Source organism: Equus przewalskii, chromosome 18 (assembly GCF_037783145.1).
Source record: "Equus przewalskii isolate Varuska chromosome 18, EquPr2, whole genome shotgun sequence".
Lineage (NCBI taxonomy): Eukaryota > Metazoa > Chordata > Mammalia > Perissodactyla > Equidae > Equus > Equus przewalskii.
In genome coordinates, this window is record NC_091848.1 from 52,419,628 (window position 1) to 52,436,763 (window position 17,136).

The window sequence follows — 17,136 nt, forward strand, 5'->3', positions numbered from 1 at the left end:
AACATATCGTCTTCTGAGTGTAGGCAGGTTAGATATATTTGTCTACCTACCCCAAAGGCAATATCTGGGGATGATTTTATTATGTGGGGGTTATTCCATTTGCAATCAGACTGAAATAGTAAAGGGATTTGATTCATGGTGTTGACCAGCTGTCATGTGGTAAACTTAATAGTCTCTCTACATTTGGATATTTCTAAACTCTTGGTTGAGATAAAAGTTAAAATTCTTAGACATGATACTATGCTATGCCTACTACATATATTAGCACATTTCCTTACCAAGAACAAATAAATAAAATCAGCTTTTAAAACCCTGACTTTCCCAGTGGGCATACTCTGTTCTAGTAGTCTACATTTTTCATATGGTTTCAATATTCTAGTGTTTACTATTCATTAACATGAAACACAGAGTTTTTAAATTACCTTTTATTTTTTTAAAATTTCTTTTGCTTTGTGGTTTTCTTTGTTTTGAGAGCTAATGTTACTTAAGGGTTTTTCTTTGTTGAAAAAAGGAAAAGAAAGAAATGTCAGATGTCTTTTATGGATAAGAACAAAGTAAAAATCAAGGCTTCCAAATATACTAATGAACTTTTATACTTACTGTAATTTCGGCTTTACATGTTGAAGCTTTGCAGCCTAACTTCAGGATTTCTGCAATCTCAGACAGAGGCATATTGAGGAAAATCTGTAAATTGAAAATGTTAGATAGCATGGTGTACTTCTATATTAGTTGTGAAATGGAGTCACAATTTTTTCCAGAAGCATATGGACTTTTTCATGCCAGAGCTGTCTAGTCACCTCTTACTGGCTGGAATAAAAGTGATGAAAACCCCATGGAATGGAGTGAGTCCTCAGAAATTATGTACCACAGTCACTTCATTTTATAGCGGAAAACACTTCAGATGAGAGAAGCTCTCAGCTCTTTTTCGTATCATGGAGTAATGAGATGGGGATAGATGTGTCTAGAACCCTGTGCTACCCGGGCCATGTTTTCCTTCACTGTATCCCAGTGTTTCCTTAACGAGGCTGGGGATGTAGAAACCACTTGCCTAGAAGGTCCCATCACCGCTCAGCTACAGAATAAGCTACATCCAGTTTAACTTTTGCCAGTTCATGAGAACTGTAGGCCCTTTAAGGTGTTTTTTTAAGAGCCTATCTCTTGTTGCTGTATTTAGAAACTTTAAGAAGTTTATTGTGGTCCAGGCAAGTTGTACTGCTAATGACTGTTTCTGTTTTTTTTGAAGATTGGCCCTGAGCTAACATAACATCTGTTGCCAGTCTTCCTCTTTTTTAATTTCTTCTTCTCCCGAAAGCCCCCTAGTACGTAGTTGTGTATCCTAGTTGTGGGTCCTTCTAGCTCTGCTGTGTGGGATGCTGCCTCAGCACAGCAATAAGAGGTGCTAGGTCTGCGCCGAAACAGCGAAACCCTGGGCCGCCGAAGCAGTGTGTGTGAACTTGACCACTCGACCACGGGGCTGGCCCCTGCTAACAACTATTGCAGCCCTGTTTTTCTATGACTGTTTTACCTTTTGTTTTTCATTATGAAAGAAAAGTCCCAATATAGTCTCACCACTTAAAAAAAAGCCCAGTATTTCTCTGTGAGGCTGGAGACAGCCTAAATTAGTCCCCTTCTCTTGAGCCATTATCATACATACACATCATATGTCTGATAAGGTGAAGGAAAAAATGTGGGTAATTGAATCCTCTGGTCATATATAACTGTAAATTTCTTTTATGCTGTTGTATGACAAAGAATATATGTGATTGCTAATTTAGCTATCTAACTGTGAGAGACTTTCTTGCTCCTAAAATTAATTCAACTTGAATTTAAGCATTCTGTAGGAGACAATTATAAAGGTAGGAGATAAAGTCACCAACTAGATTTAAGGATAATGAGACTTAAACAGAAGGAGCTGACTCCTCCTTCGGCTTGAGCAGTTACTGGACTGTTGGACCTTGGTATTCCCTGCTTTATATTCTAAACATGTGAATTATGCTGGAGTCCTTCTTTTAGGGAAGGATTTGGAAACATACTGGCGTGCCATTGGTAAATGTACTATGGTGGAAGGGCTGATACTTTTCAGAACGTTGGGAATCCATGGCCAGCTAAGTGGTTTGGGGTAACTGCACCAGAGATACCTTCTCGACTTGAGAGCCAGAGCAGCCTGGGTGCCAGGGGCCCTGTCAGAGGATCTGGAAATCTGTTTAGTCCCCTACACGCACATTGCAGGTCTGCCTGACAAAATCAATATGCTGGCTTCTCAATGACATTTTTGTTTCTTGTTGAAAATAGGAATGTTTAAAGAAAAAAATAAAGACAAAAACCATTTATGTCTTTTTGTGTATATCCTATGTTATTTTCTGTTTATCTGTAGTATGATATTTAGCTTTAACTAAGACTGTACTGAGAATACTATGTATTATCCTTTTTTCACTTCACACTTTCATGTTATGGTGCAGGAGTGCACATGTACACACATAGACACACAAATGCACAATGGTATAATGTGGTATCCATATCAGATTATACAAAAAAAAAATGAGGATTACTTGGCAAAATTGTGTTTATTTTTATATTTGCCCAACCATTTGAATAAAGATAATTTTAAACCCAGGGGAAAAGATGGGATAAATCTCATGATTTGAGTTTTCTTCTGTTAGTGACGCACAGTATGAGCACCAGAGAGATGAGCTATCTCTTTCCTCTTTCTGTGGTTCGTTTGTCTTTCCAGGAGAGCCGGATTCAAGTGGGACAAAGGTATCCATAAGGGAAATTTCCAGAGCCAAAAGGAGGAAGTAACTGTCAGGGAACAGGGAGTGTGATGGGAAACTATGTCACATTTCCTCAGAAAGTATGACAAATGTGATCAATTTACTTGAGTTTCTGGAAACTAAAAATGGAGGATATAGCATTAATTTCTTTTAGCTTGCTGGTATTATATTTTGTCATTCACAAAGAAAATTAAAAAAAAAAACTGATAGAGAAAAGACAAGACCTTAAAACTTACAGAACGAAGATTTTATTTTGTAATTTAGAGTCAAACTCCAGATTTTTAATTCTCTGTTAAAGCAACTTTTGGTAAAATTCCTTTTCATCAAGGTTTTGAAATTTGCTGCTTCACTGTGTGGTGTTTCTGTGACTTGTTTCTATGTACTACTCTTATCTGCCTGTTGATTAGCACTTGTTTTTGGGTCAGGAAAGTCTTTCTTATTTATAGTCCTTTAATATTTTCAGAGTCCTTGAAATTAAGATTTATTGGCTATCTATTATGTGTAAGAAGCTGTTACAGGAATAATAAGACTTTTTTTTTTTCTGACAAAGACTTTTTCTCGATAGAAGTGAAGTGTAGTATGTATATACAATAACCGTCATGCACTTCAGAGAAACCTTTGTCCTGTGGCAGGTACTGTCAAGTGGTGGAAGTGGTGTGGCATTTAATAACCTGATAGATCACATCTGGGAAGAGCTATGCAAAGAGACCCTGGGAGTATTTTGACATAAAACGGATGCAGGTGAAAGTTCCCTGGGCTGAGGCATGGGAGAGGAAGAAGAGCTGGATTAACTGACAGTGTGGATCAGGAAAAGCAGGAGACCATTCACAGGAGCACAGAGAAGTGGGGTGACAAATGGTAGAAAGGTAGCTTAGTCCCATGAAAGGTAGAAATCTTGAAGAAAATATTCTTTTGGAGAATTTTAAACTATATGCTATTGAGTAAAAACCAAACAAAAGCCATCCTTGAAGTGTCAAATGTGATAAAAAAAAAATAAAAGTAAAAATAATGGAGTAGGGAATGTAACAAGTAAAAGATAATTAAGAATTTTTCATTAGAAGGAATAAATGCTAATTGACATAATTCAGGTTGACTTCACTTATATATATATATATATATATATATATATATATATTTTACGATCTACTGGGAATTGCAAAGAACAAAAAGTAAATATAGATTTAAAAAAGAATGTTGCTTTAAGGTCAAGATTGTTTTGCTTGTTGATGAGACTTTTCTTTTATCAAATTACCCCAGGTCATAAAAGTATAGTTTGAACTTCTGATGTTTCTTTTTCTTTTGAACAAGAACCTAACAAAGAAAATCAAACAAAGAAAACAAAGTTCTGTGTTCTGGTTTCTTCTATATGAATCTCATAGCAATGATGACTTTCCACTTAGTTCACAGAGCTTGCATTGTGTTTTATCTTAAATAAAAAGGAATGTAGGAATGGATTTTTTCTTTTCTTTCTCAACTAATAGACTAGTCTACATTTTAAATATTTGTTTTACAAAAGGATACTTGTTACAGATTAGGTTTAATCAAAAGAAGTCCAAAACTAAAGACAAAAGAGTTTTCTTTGTTGAAGTAGATATTGTTAAACTTTAAAACCAGATGAAAGTATGAGTGATCATATCATACTGTAGCAGGTTCCCATAATAAATTTTCCATAAAAACTCTTTGTTGAAATCATCAAAGGGATGTTGTTAATCCTCCTTTGGCATTGCCGCAAAGTTAAAATAACTGACATTTAAAAAAATTATTTGGGAAGCTTTATTGAATATATTGAGATAAGGTTTATTATAGTCCTTTTCTTCATGCAGACAGCTGTCGTAATCGTAGGAAACTTCGAAATCCACCTGAATGACCCCATCCAACCTTGGAGTTACCTAGTTCTTAGCCTGCTTCACCTTCCCTCTGCTGGAGCTGCCTGTTGCAGGGCCACATTCTGGTCAGAACTACATCACCCCAGAAATCGGAAACTCCTCGGTCCCTCTCTCTGATGACCACCTTGGCCCTGGTTCTGTCTCAGCTCTGTTCTCACTACAGTGTTCTGCACCTTTGGAGATCTCTGAGCTCCTTAAATTCATCAAGAGTAGGATTGTGTCATCTTCATCTTTGTATCATCAGTTCCTAGACCAAGCCTAATATGTAATAGGCACTCAATCAAACTTTGTGAAATAAAGACTGAATGGCTGAATCAAATATGCCCGGTGTTTGCCTTGGAATTATAAAAGGCCTCCGTGACAATTAATGATCTTAATGGGTTAGAATGGTGATTTTTACCTTACTAAGATGGTCATCAGTTTAATGGACAATAATATTGTATGGGAAAAGAATAAAGACTGCTATGATATATATTTATACTTTTCAACAGAAGTGGTAGGTAGAATTAATAATAATAACCTTATTTATTGAGAGTTTTTAAAATTAGATGTGTTAGACTCTTACCTATATGCCTTCTTTACTCCTCACAGCAACTTGGTGAGACAGGCATTTTTATTTAAAATTTTTAGAGATAAGAAAACTGATTCCGTGAGAGAGGTTAAGTAACTTGTTCAAACCTGGGCACTTGTCAAAGGATTTTACATGTGAACATGATAGACATATTTCACCTTGAGTTATGTTGAAGTAAGGCATTTGCAAATTGTCCGCTTAAAACTATTTTAGCAAGCAGATCTGTTTACCCTGAGAGCAGCATCCTTATTTTGAGGGATATTCTCTTGCTCTTAGTGTAGACCTTTGTAGGCAACACGTTCAAGAGCATACTACAGAGAGATCGAATGATGCCCATGTTTCACCTTTCCCAGCCACACTTTCGGGCTTGGCCTCCCTAGCCATGTTAGTGGTGGATGATGTATTCTTTTCACAAAGGAAAAAGACCTTCCTTGGTTACCTATTGTAATGCAGGTTTTGAGCTGACATAGTTTGCTAAATTCCTTTGTAAGTGAGCAGTTCAGTTTCTAAGACGTGACATAAAGCAGCTTGGAAAACTGCCCTGCTGCCTGCATCTCAGGTGAGGTTGTTTCTGCGCACACTCTTGACTTCTCTTATGCCTGAGGGTGGACACTGAGTCTTTATTGGTATTTAGACTTTTAAGATCTGCTTCATGCTCCCTTAGAAGTATTGAAAACTTTAAATCATTTGGGTAGGGGATCGGTAAGATCCAGTTTGATTTAAGCCTCTCAGAATCTATCTTAATAACAGTCTGTTCTCAAGAGGGATAAATGAAAGGCAAGGCTTCCATCAGCCTAGTCTCCTCAATTTCTTAGGAATCAGAATGTCCCCAAGGTCAAAAACAGTGTGAAGTAACTCTCTAAGCCCGTCTTGGAGGGCGCTACATCAGAAATACAGTGAATGGAAATTGCTCTGTAACTGGACCTGAGTCTCATTTTAAGTGCACTGTTTATACTCTTTCCTCCTTGCCTTTCTTTTTATGTTGAATTTGTTTCACCTTGTAAAGATTAAGAAGAGCATGTTCTAGCTTTTAAATGTGAGAATTGAATTATTAATAGATTTTGGATAAAAAATGGTCTCCCATTTCTTCTACCAAAGGCAGTACCTTCTCACACACTTTGGACCTCTCTGATATAAAGTGTCATTTAAAGGTTTTCACTAGTTCAGCATTTAAAGCTTTTAATTTCTTCCTTGATTTATGGCACAGCTGTTTCTTGAATGGAGAAAATGCAAGGACTGTGTGCCATCTAATTAGATTACATTCCTGTGTGTCTCCCACATTGAGTGGAGGCTACTAATCAAATCTTGATATTTTTAATTTGTTTTTCAAATTTAATTCATCACATCAAGATAGTTATAATGGGTGCCTTGCCCCCACTGTGCTGTATCATAATAACCTATTCATGTCTTTTTCTCCCATATTATGTGATAAATTTATTAAAGGTAGGATTGTGTCATCATCAAACCTTTGGTGTCCCTGGTCTCCTTATGCTGTTGGCTTTCGCCAGCTTAGGCTCCTAAAACTTACTCATTAACGCTGAGGCTCTATCATCCCAGCGGTCATGCTCAGTCACTCTGCTCCAACCTCATTTCTGTGCAGTCATTTGACTTGACTTTTGTAGAAATTGATTCATACTGTTTTAAAGAAATACAACCGTAGGTGATTAAATCCAGGGTAAAAGAGGTACCTTGCTTTTTCGGTGATATTCTTGACATTGCTGATACATTTGTCATAGTTTTCTCTTTTGTAAATGTAGCTAGCTGCCCCGCTGTCCTCCCCCTCCTTGGCTTTTTTCTCCTCTCTGCCTCCCCAGCCCTTCTTCAGGTCTCTGCTAATATTAGCATCTTCACTGATTTACCCGGTTGACATCTAGAAGCTACTTTTTGATTACCTGGTATTTCAAATTACTTTTATTCTGAAATTATTTCTTATTAAAAAAACCCCACACAAATTTTAAAAATGGCTTAGCTTGGGATGATTAATGGGAGATATGTGATAGTAATTAGTCAAAATAAAGTATCTCCTATATGTGAAATAAAGTGTTGCAAAATTCCTTGTAAAATTACAGTAGTCCCCTGTTATCTCTGGGGGATTCGTTCCGTGATCCCCAGTGGATGCCTAAAACCACAGATATTACCGAACGCTATGTATACTATGTTTTTTCCTATGCATACAGACCTATATAAAGTTCAATTTATACATCAGGCACAGTAAGAGAGTAACAACAACTAGTAGTAAAATAGAACAATTATAACAATATATTGTAATAAAAGTTATCAAAGATCTTTGTAACCTCAGCGTACGAGATTTTTTTCTTTCCTAAGTGGAGAACTTTCACCTTTTCACTTGAAGCACTTCATGGCTTCTCTTCGACGTTTTGGAATTGCCAGCATCCCTTCTCTTGCACTTTGGGGCCATTGTTAGTAAAATAAGCGTGACTTGAACACAAGCACTGCGATACCGCGACAGTCAATCTGATAACCAGGAGGCTAAGTTGGACTCACAGGCAGGTGGTGTGTATAGTCTGGATGTGCTGGACAAAGGACTGAGTCACGTCCCGGGCAGGACGGAGCTCGACTGCCCAAGATTTCATCACACTACTCAGAGTAGCGCACAGTTTAAATCTTATGAATTGTTTATTTCTGGAATTTTCCATTTAATATTTTTGGACCTTGGTTGACAGCAGGAAACTGAAACTGTGGGTTACTTTGCAGATAAACTTTGATTTCGTTAGTTGTTTGCAGTGGGGTAGTTTTAATGATAGAAACACATTCGTAATTAGTAAGCATCTAATCCTTTATTAAGCAGTCATCAGGTTTGGTCTTATGATGAGGGACAATCAAGTGGACTTAGAGAAATGGGCTAAATGTGGAGAAATTGCGTAATAGGCAAAAGCATTTCGTCTACAAAGAAGATGTTAATTGTTGCCTTTCTTCCCCCTGTGTTTATGTGGTCATAAAGATGACTGTATTCTTGGATTTTATTTTCAAAATTAGAGGTGGTTATTATTTTTAAAATGGATATCAAATGGTGCAGAATAGGGTGGGGAATTAAAGCACATAATGTATAGCAGAATATAGTCAACAAACCTCCCACGCACACACGCATAATCACATGAGACAAATCCTATTTGCTGTGATAATAAATTTAAATGACATCAGATGATAGAATTAGCTGTCAGTTCTTTTCATATTTTGGTGTGGATGGCAACTTCTGTAAATTAATCTTTTAAACAGTGGATTTGGAGAGTGATTATTTACATAAGTATGGTGTGCATGTATTTAAAAGTTAGATACAAAAATATAGGGGCCAGCCCCATGGCGTAGTGGTTAAGTTCACACGCTGTGCTTTGGTGGCCTGGGGTTTGCAGGTTCAGATCCCAGGAGCAGATCTGGCACCGCTCATCAAGCCATGCTTTGGGAGGCATCCCACATATAAAATAGAGGAAGATGGGCACAGATGTTAGCTCAAGGCCAGTCTTCCTCAGGAAAAAGAGGAAGATTGGCAACAGATGTTAGCTAAGGGCCAATCTTCCTCAAACTAAATATATATATATATATTCTTGTATATGTGAAAAATAAAGTAATATGAAACTGTTGCATTCACATATTTTCAACAACCTGAATTTGAATTTCTTTGAAAACTAAAGGCAAAATCTATATTTTCACTGCCTTAGTTTATACAAAAAGTCAGATGAAAATGTGTTGATCCACTTGCAGGAACAAGAAAATTGAACTATATGCACATTTTATAATTAAGCAGTGATTGGTTATAGGTACCAGTGATCACTAGAGCTTCCAGCCTGTAAATTATAAAGATACGATGTTATTATTTCTGCTGTAAATTTTAGTGTCTACATAGCCAGGGGATCTAATATCCCAGATGGCTGCTCACTGGCATTGTGCTTCAGACCTGAGAGCTAACAAATAAAAATGAAAAACATTTGGCTATGGTTAAAGAACAAAGAAACAAGAGGATGGAGAGCAACAGGTTCAGAAAATAAGGAACAGTTGCCTTACCCTAATTATAGCCATCTTGACTTCTCTTCTTTCTTCTGTATCAATTGGAAGTTTGGTGGAAAATTAACCCTTTTGCCTAATTATAGAAATAAATTTATTGCAGATTTTCTAAAGTGACTTTATGTTTTTCCTTAAGCTCAGATTTCAAAAGTCAGTTGCAGTGTGCATTGGCCACAGTCCTTTCCTTTGATAGTTCAGCAGTTCGCTTTTCATTTCCTAAGACTGAATTTTTTATATCTTCCATCATCTAAATGAGGGTGTGTTGACATAAATAAGAATCTGAAAGATTCAACTAATTAAAAAAGTTTTACATCTGGATGAGGCTGAGTTGTGCTTAAGTGTGGCTGAGTCTAAGAAATGATAGAACATTCTGTGTAACCATCATGATTTTGCAGATTTTTTATTGTTCCCGTTCAGCACTAAAATAAGGCCTGAGTTCTGACCCTTGTTTTTCATAAATCTTCTCATAGTTAGTAACGCTTGTGGAAATTGGGACATTTTGGGTTTTCCAATAGAGATGAATTTGTTGAGATGTAGATTAGTTTATACTTTATTGCTTGCTCTTCATTCCTACTTTTCCCACTTTTTATCACAAATGCCTTCATTTATTCTGTGTTCCTCTTTCCTCTTCTATAGGAAGCTATATATTTCTTTTGTAAATGTTTTAGAAAGAGTGACACCCATTGACTTTATAGACGGGTGCATACCATATGATCTCCTTGGTACCTAAAATGGCTTTTTTTGCTTATTTGAGATTAATTAAACACAGGTACGTGAGTAAAAATGAGGCAAAGAACCACAACTTTCAATGCCAAAGGCCTGTTGAAACATTGGTTTTGTGTGCATTGCAGATTGATGGCTTTCTCTGTTAATTTTCCTCTATCTTTGCTTTAGTTCTGAAGCAGATGCCTCCTCCCCACACTCAACCCCGACCCCTCAACACACACACACAAAAGCAGCTGAAGCTTCCAAAGGAAAAGATGTTATAGGTGTGCCTGTTGAGTTCTGGTGGTTCTGAGTAAACAGGAATATAAAGAAGCAAGGTCGGTCCAAGACTGAAAAGTTTTTTGTAGTATCTTGTGTTTCAGTTGTTTCCTTACTATCTGGCACTAGCAGTTGTGGACTGATAAGCGTAATTAATGTTGTAAACGTATGCTCTGGTAGGAGGCAGTGCCGATGATACCGCCGTTTTGAAGTAGGAATCCTGTTTTGAATCGTGAGAATGCCCTGAACTTACCATGGAAATCAGAATAGAGATGACACCTGCATTTCCCTCCATCCCGAACCGTTTTTTCGTAGTACCATAACTTCCTTCTAAAACAGAGACTTGATCAGTTCCTTAAGCTTTTTAATCAATTTTGGCTCCCAGTTCTTTGTAGCAGTGGATCTTAAGGAGGGGAGTACGTTAGAATTGTCCAGGGAGCTTCTAAAATATGACATATCTGGAACTCAACATCAGAAACTCTGATTTTTAGGTAGGAGTGGCAAGTGTATTTGACAGAAGCTGTGTTCATTGTTTCAGATGCCTCTTTATGTCGTGTCCCAACCACACGTCCTCATCCTGTCGCAGGCCATTTCCTCCAGTCGCCTTCTGCTCTTCACCAGCCTTACTTAGGCAAGATATTGTACAAACCATTCTATTCCAGCCCTCTGTACTTTTGAACATTCTGTTCCTACTGCCAAAATACCTTCTCCTTTCCTTCGCTCCCTCCCCTTCTGTCCATTCCAGGTCTGTCATCTGTCAAACGACTACTTATCTTCCTGGATTCTCCTGTAATGACAAATCTTTATTAGATTAGTCATTGCTAGAAATAGTCACACTCTCTTTTGTGTTTAGCATTTATATCTGATGATGATTTTTTTAGGTGTCCCTCTCTCATAGTAAACTCATGTAATTTATCTTGTTCATGAGTGAGCACATGGGTATGGATGAGTGATAAAGTGAAAGCCTGTTAGGAATTTAAATGTACAGTTTTTATCAACATTGTTTTTAAGGACATTAAGTTGAGGTTCGTGACCAGCCACCAAGATCTAGGTTGATACAGTACTTAATTTTATTTTTTATAATGTATATTCCCATTAAAACTGACATGCATATATATATTTATTTTTTCCCTTCATTTTTCCTCCCTTGTGTCTACAGACGAAATCTCACAAAACTGTCCCTTATCTTCAGTCACATGCTGGCAGAAATCAAGGCAATCTTTCCTAATGGGCAATTCCAGGGAGATACCTTTCGAATCACGAAAGCAGATGCTGCAGAATTCTGGAGAAAGTTTTTTGGGGACAAGTAAGTACAAATCATTTCACAGTTTGGCTCCATCTTTGAAAAATGGCCTAATCCTGCCTCCAATTCCATATGGTATAGATCTTACTTGGGTATTTTGAGAATGTACTTGAGTGTTTTTGATAAGTGTTTTGATTGCTAATTTTTCTGTTAAGTTAGCCACCAAAAGTATACCTCAATAGCTGGATAGTTTTATGTCATTACCAAGTAAATGTCAGTTATACGACATTTACTTATTTGATGAGCATTTGAGTTAGAGTTTGCTCTAAGAAGCAGCAGTATGTAAGATAGAGTCTGTCTACATGGGAAGCTCATAACTTTTTGTAACGGTACATGCATAAAACACATACACAGAATAAAAGGCAGAAGGGATAGATATTTTAAAAACGGCGTAAATAAGTTGTTCTGATGATTCCAAGAGGGGACCAGTTGCTTCAGGATTTCAGGATCAGGGACTGCTTCCTGGAGGAGGTGGTGTCTAAGCTTGGTTAAGATCTGAAATCAAGGTGGGAAAAGACCTGTATTTAGACTTGCTTTGTCTCATTGCACAGAAAGTATACATGTGTAAACAAGATATGAAAATGAGGATAAGGTTATCACAAAGTTGCCTTCTATCACAAAGTAGCTAAAGATGTTTCCTTTAGGTACTTCCTACCCAGACACAAACTCTGGTGAGTTAAGTAAATACTAGGGATTGAATGTCTAAAGTCAGTATAATTTAAATAAAACTTGCACGGTTTTTCTTGGGAATCTCTCAGTGAGATGATCAAGAACTGAGCATCAAGAGGCAATGGTTTCTTGCCTAGCCTTTTAGGGATCCCTTTGATGAGGTAGTGCCCTAAGAATGTCCTTCAACACAGGCAGAATCCTGGCTGAGTGTTAAGGAGGAAGAGTGATTGCTTACACATAGATTTCTGTTTTCATTCCTGTAGTTAAAAGTCTGTATTTATACATTAGCTGATGATAGGAGACATATAAAATGTTGATCTACACTTTTGATGATCGTAGCCCTCTGATGCTGGTGAATTAACTGTAACATTGGGTTTTCTTTCCTTTTTCTTTATGAAGTGCTCTTTATCTATAGCTACCGCCATGATTAGAATATATTTACATAAAGCAATGCACATTTTATTAGGTACATAATGTTTTGGTTTTGAAAATATTAAAACCTTTAACCCACTTCTTAAATAAACTGTATCCTGAATTATTCTTAGGCACTAAAAGAGGAAATGTGGTTATTGCCATTAACACAGACATTCTGTGTCCCAGAAATTTAGCTATTTGTAATGCTCCTATATCCATTCACAAATGAGAAATTAAAAAGAGAAAACGTTCCTTCTCATCTATTAGAATAGCGGTCAAGTGTATGCTAATTAAATATTTGTGACTGGTAGGAGGCAGAAGGGATGGCCTTCTGGAGAGAGGAGCTGCGAGGAGTTCTTGAAGTTACAGCTCATATATTAGCACTGAGCTAATGCAAACAGTTGGTGACTTCAAAATAAACTTTATCTTAAAATTTTAAGAAAACCTATAGGACAAATTGTTTGTGGTGTTTCTTTTTGAAAACTGAGAATTCTACTGTTATAAAATTGTTTGCTTGCCAAAAGGTCAGTTAAAAAAATAGACAGATTACTCACACGTTTTCCAAGAGAGGAGTTAGTTTTGCTGGCACCTCAAGCCACAGAGAATTATGCATTGAGACATCTTTATTTCCCTTTATTTATAACCACAGACATCAAGAGGCTGAAATTTCTGTCCAACTGCTACATGAGTGAAACCACTAGTGAATCAAATGGGGCATTCTTGAAATACAGATTAAATACTCTCCCTTCCTCCCAACCCTATGCCTTTGTCTCCTGTCTTCACTTATTTTAGAAAATTGCTTGATTTGCTTGTAACGTTTTTATTTTTGGATGAGAGCCAAATTTAAAGCTCCTTCTGGAACTCAGATGTATTTCTATAGTCATCAAAATTAATGATTCTTTTATTAGATCATTGGAGAAGCCATCTTTATATTCTCTGAGGATTTTCACCTTATAGTTCCATTATATTTTATTGAATGAATGAACCCAATAAATGAATGATTTCAGAACTTTAAATTCCTTTATCTTCCTTAAGCTCTAATAGTAGTTTGTGTTTCTGCATAACTTAGTTCTCCTCTGGAAGTATTTCCGTTCTTTATCTCGCTGCGTATTGAGGACATGTAAGCCTGCTTTCATTTGACCTAACCAAGTGCCTTTAAACTTGAAAGCAGTATTCTTTCCAAAAACAGAACCATTGAGAGGTTAGTTCTAAAAATAGACAGATTATGATTTTTATAAAGCAGCTTTTAGCTTAACTAGTATTGCTGTGACTTTTTTCCCAAAAACAATTGTCAGCAAGAACAGAATATTAAGATTGAGTTAAAATTGGCAAAATGCTATTGTTCAGAAAACTTTGTAAAACTCCTAAAGGCGATGTTAGGATTCAGATCTCGTAAACACAGGCAGCAGGCACACAAACCTCTTTAGGGGTCATATGCCCCCTGCTTCATCTCTCTGCTTCCAGGCCTTCTTGACGTCACGGCAGGCCCACCTCTGTTCAGGACCTGGCCCCTGCCGCCAAGAGGCTCTGCCAGCCCGGAGTCCCCAGGGATCAGTAACACATCATGTGTCATGGGAAACCGGTTGGGAGGTTTTGCATTTGTTAGATTTTTATGCAAATTCATTGAATGTTTTAATAGTTGAATCCCGCTTTTGTTCTCTTAGTCTGTTGACCAGGAGACAGTAGAAATATGTAGGAAAAGAGCAGTGACGTTATTGAATAAATGTGTCTAAGTAAATTCTGTAACATGAGCCAAACCAAACTGCGTCTTCGCATGCTGGATTAGTAGTTTATAATTCAGAAACCTTAAGGATGAGGCTCCAAAGATGTATGATTAGCTTTAAAAAAAAGAAAAAAGACATTAATGTGATTAGACTCTGGGTGACAGTCATTTTTCTAAGCAAGTCTGCTAGCAGCTCCTGGGCTGCTCGTACTGAGGACTTCTTGTCATTGAGGAGATTTAGACATGCGTTTCCAAGCAGATGATGATTCAGCAAGAACCGAGGGTTCTAACTCCTGAATCTCTCTATGCACCTTCTCCTCCCCATGCTTCCTTTCCTTCAAGTTCTGTTCTTCAAGTTCAAGTTTGAGTTCTTCCCTGGACTACTGCAGCAGCTCTCTGACTGCTCTCTCTATCTTCAGTAACCTATCCGGTTGTGTTGCTTAGTGAAACCAGTGAGCCCTTTAAAAAGCAGAACTCATCATTCTAATTTGTTTTGCCTGAAATGCTTCTATGAATCATTATTAATTCTGGGTTAAAGTCCAAAATCCCATTAACATGACAAGCTCCGGGAACTGTTTTTGCTGGGTTCATCTCTTTGTGGTCCGCTCATCCTCAAAGACACAAGTAAACTGCTTAACACTCCACACTTATTTCCTAACATGCTTCTTTTTTTCACACATCAGTGTCTTTGTTTCCCTCTCTTACACCCACTGCTGGGGAAGCCAGTCGCCCACACCCTACCCAGAGTTGCCACTCTGGCAGCTTTCCTTGACTCCCCATTCTAAGGTGGACACCCCTGCTCTGTGCTCCCAGGGACCTGTGCGCACTTCTGTCAGACTGCACTGCAGTGAACTGCTGACATGTTCACATTTTCCAGGAGACTAGAAAGATTTCTGGGAGGCAAGGATGTGCCTTACTGAGTTTTGTTTCTCAGAGCATGGCACATCTCCTGGAGTGTGTAAGCTCTCCTTACTGTCAGCAGCCTGTATGACTGAATGTATGGATGAGTGCTTGGGTGGATGGTGTTTGTTCTCTGCTCAGAATTTTCAATAACTTTATTATCTACAAATTGATTTTTTTGTCATCGGTTCTTACACTTCTGCTCCCTGGCATGCCTCTCTCCCCCCTTTCTTTTCCACCTTTGTAGAATTTTGACTCTCTTTTAGTCTAGTTCAGAAGTCTTCTTTTCTGGATTGTTCATACTAATATGCACCCTCCCACATGTTTGCCTTTAATTACTTTATGCTTTGTGTTCCTGTTATATTTTAAATACATTTATATTATTGAATTTATGTTTACTATATGGGTTTTCCTGTTTGATTATGAAGCTCCTTGTTGAATTTTTTATTCAAAAATTAGTAAAAACATACATTTATTAGAGTTATTTTATGTCAAACTCTGTGATCGATGCATTCACATATGCTGGCTCCATTTTCAGTATAAGATTTAAGCATTATTCTTTCAATGGCTATTGAATGAGTCCTTTGGGTACTGTCTACATAACAGACGCTCAGTAACTGTGGGTCGAGTTCATCGTGCATTTTTCTACCATTTAAGTTCTCTCCTCCTTTACTTATGTCCTGTTGTTCAGTCAAGTTGGATTATTTGGCTCTTTCCTGACACATCAGCAATTACAGGTTTCTGTCTTTGCCCATGTTGCTCCTTCTGCTTGAAGATTTTTATAATCTCTGGCATAAAAGTTCTCACTCGTCCCTCACAGTTGTCTTGCTCATGATTCTATCCCTTATTGATATTATTAGATCTTTTACTCTTCTAAGCTCTTGTTTGTCCTCTGTATTTGTTACTCTGTCAAGATTGTCTGTCTAGTTATCTTACTTCCCATTAGACTATAAACTCCATGGAGTCAGGCTTATTCATTCATGTCTGTGTTTCCGGAAGTAGCTCAGTACAGTGTCTCATGTTTAGCCCTCCGGGAGCTGCTGCTCTTTCCTTCAACTGAGTTGAGCAGTAGAGGAATGTGTGTGAGCCTGTGCATGTGAGAGAGAGAGGAGAGGCGGAATGTGCTCGCTTGCTTTGTCGAGAGGCAGTGTGCTTGGGGGTGGGTGTGCAGGCGCACCGTCTGTGTTCAGGTGCCCACTGCAGCATTTACTAGCTTTCTGACTTTGGGCAAGCTACTTGGTTTTTCCAGCCGTCAGTTTCTTCCTCTGTGGAATGTGGATGATAGCAACAGTAATACCTACTATCTAGGGTTGTTGCAAAGGTTAAAAGAGCTGAAATCTACCTCTAAGGCAGGTAGAGCAGTGTCTGGTGCATAGTAAGCACTCTGTGTTGTAGAATAATTAACCAATTTAAACCTTCAATCTTGCTCAGAACCCTATGAGTATATTTATTAATTATTCTACAACTGATATAATCAATATTCAACTTTGTATAATGGAGGTTCCACAGTTCCTAGAAATTTAAAAGCTAAATCCAAAAGGAGATGAAAGCTTTCTAAAATTGTGTGTATCCCTATGTAAAAGTAAGGTAGACTGTAAGAAACTGACCTGCTTACCATGGAAAAATGATGATCTATTTATAGCTCAGTTCATTGCCTCTACCCCTGATTTCCTGGGGAAGTGGTATGGACCTTCTTTGGTTTCCTGTATTTTCCTTTCACTTTTAGTAAGAAACAAATGACCATGGTTTCTTTACCTTTCTGGTAAGAGAAAGACATGTTTTTCTAGCATATTAACTAGATCAGTTTTCCCTCTAATCAAAGAAAAGGCAACTTAGTCATATTTAATTAAAGGAGAGGTGCATGATAGAAATCAAGGACTGTTACAAAGAAACTG

General features: G+C 37.6%; 1 protein-coding gene across 10 annotated transcripts in view; it reads left to right on the top strand.

The window, feature by feature from the left end:
* The window catches only part of CBLB (Cbl proto-oncogene B), a 194,871-nt gene that overhangs the window by 76,572 nt on the left and 101,163 nt on the right, over nt 1-17,136 (top strand). For all 10 annotated transcript variants that reach the window (XM_070582861.1, XM_070582862.1, XM_070582866.1 and 7 more), the window contains one exon: nt 11,392-11,538. In XM_070582861.1, coding sequence (XP_070438962.1) covers nt 11,392-11,538 — 147 coding nt within the window. The remainder of the gene's footprint in view (nt 1-11,391; nt 11,539-17,136) is intronic.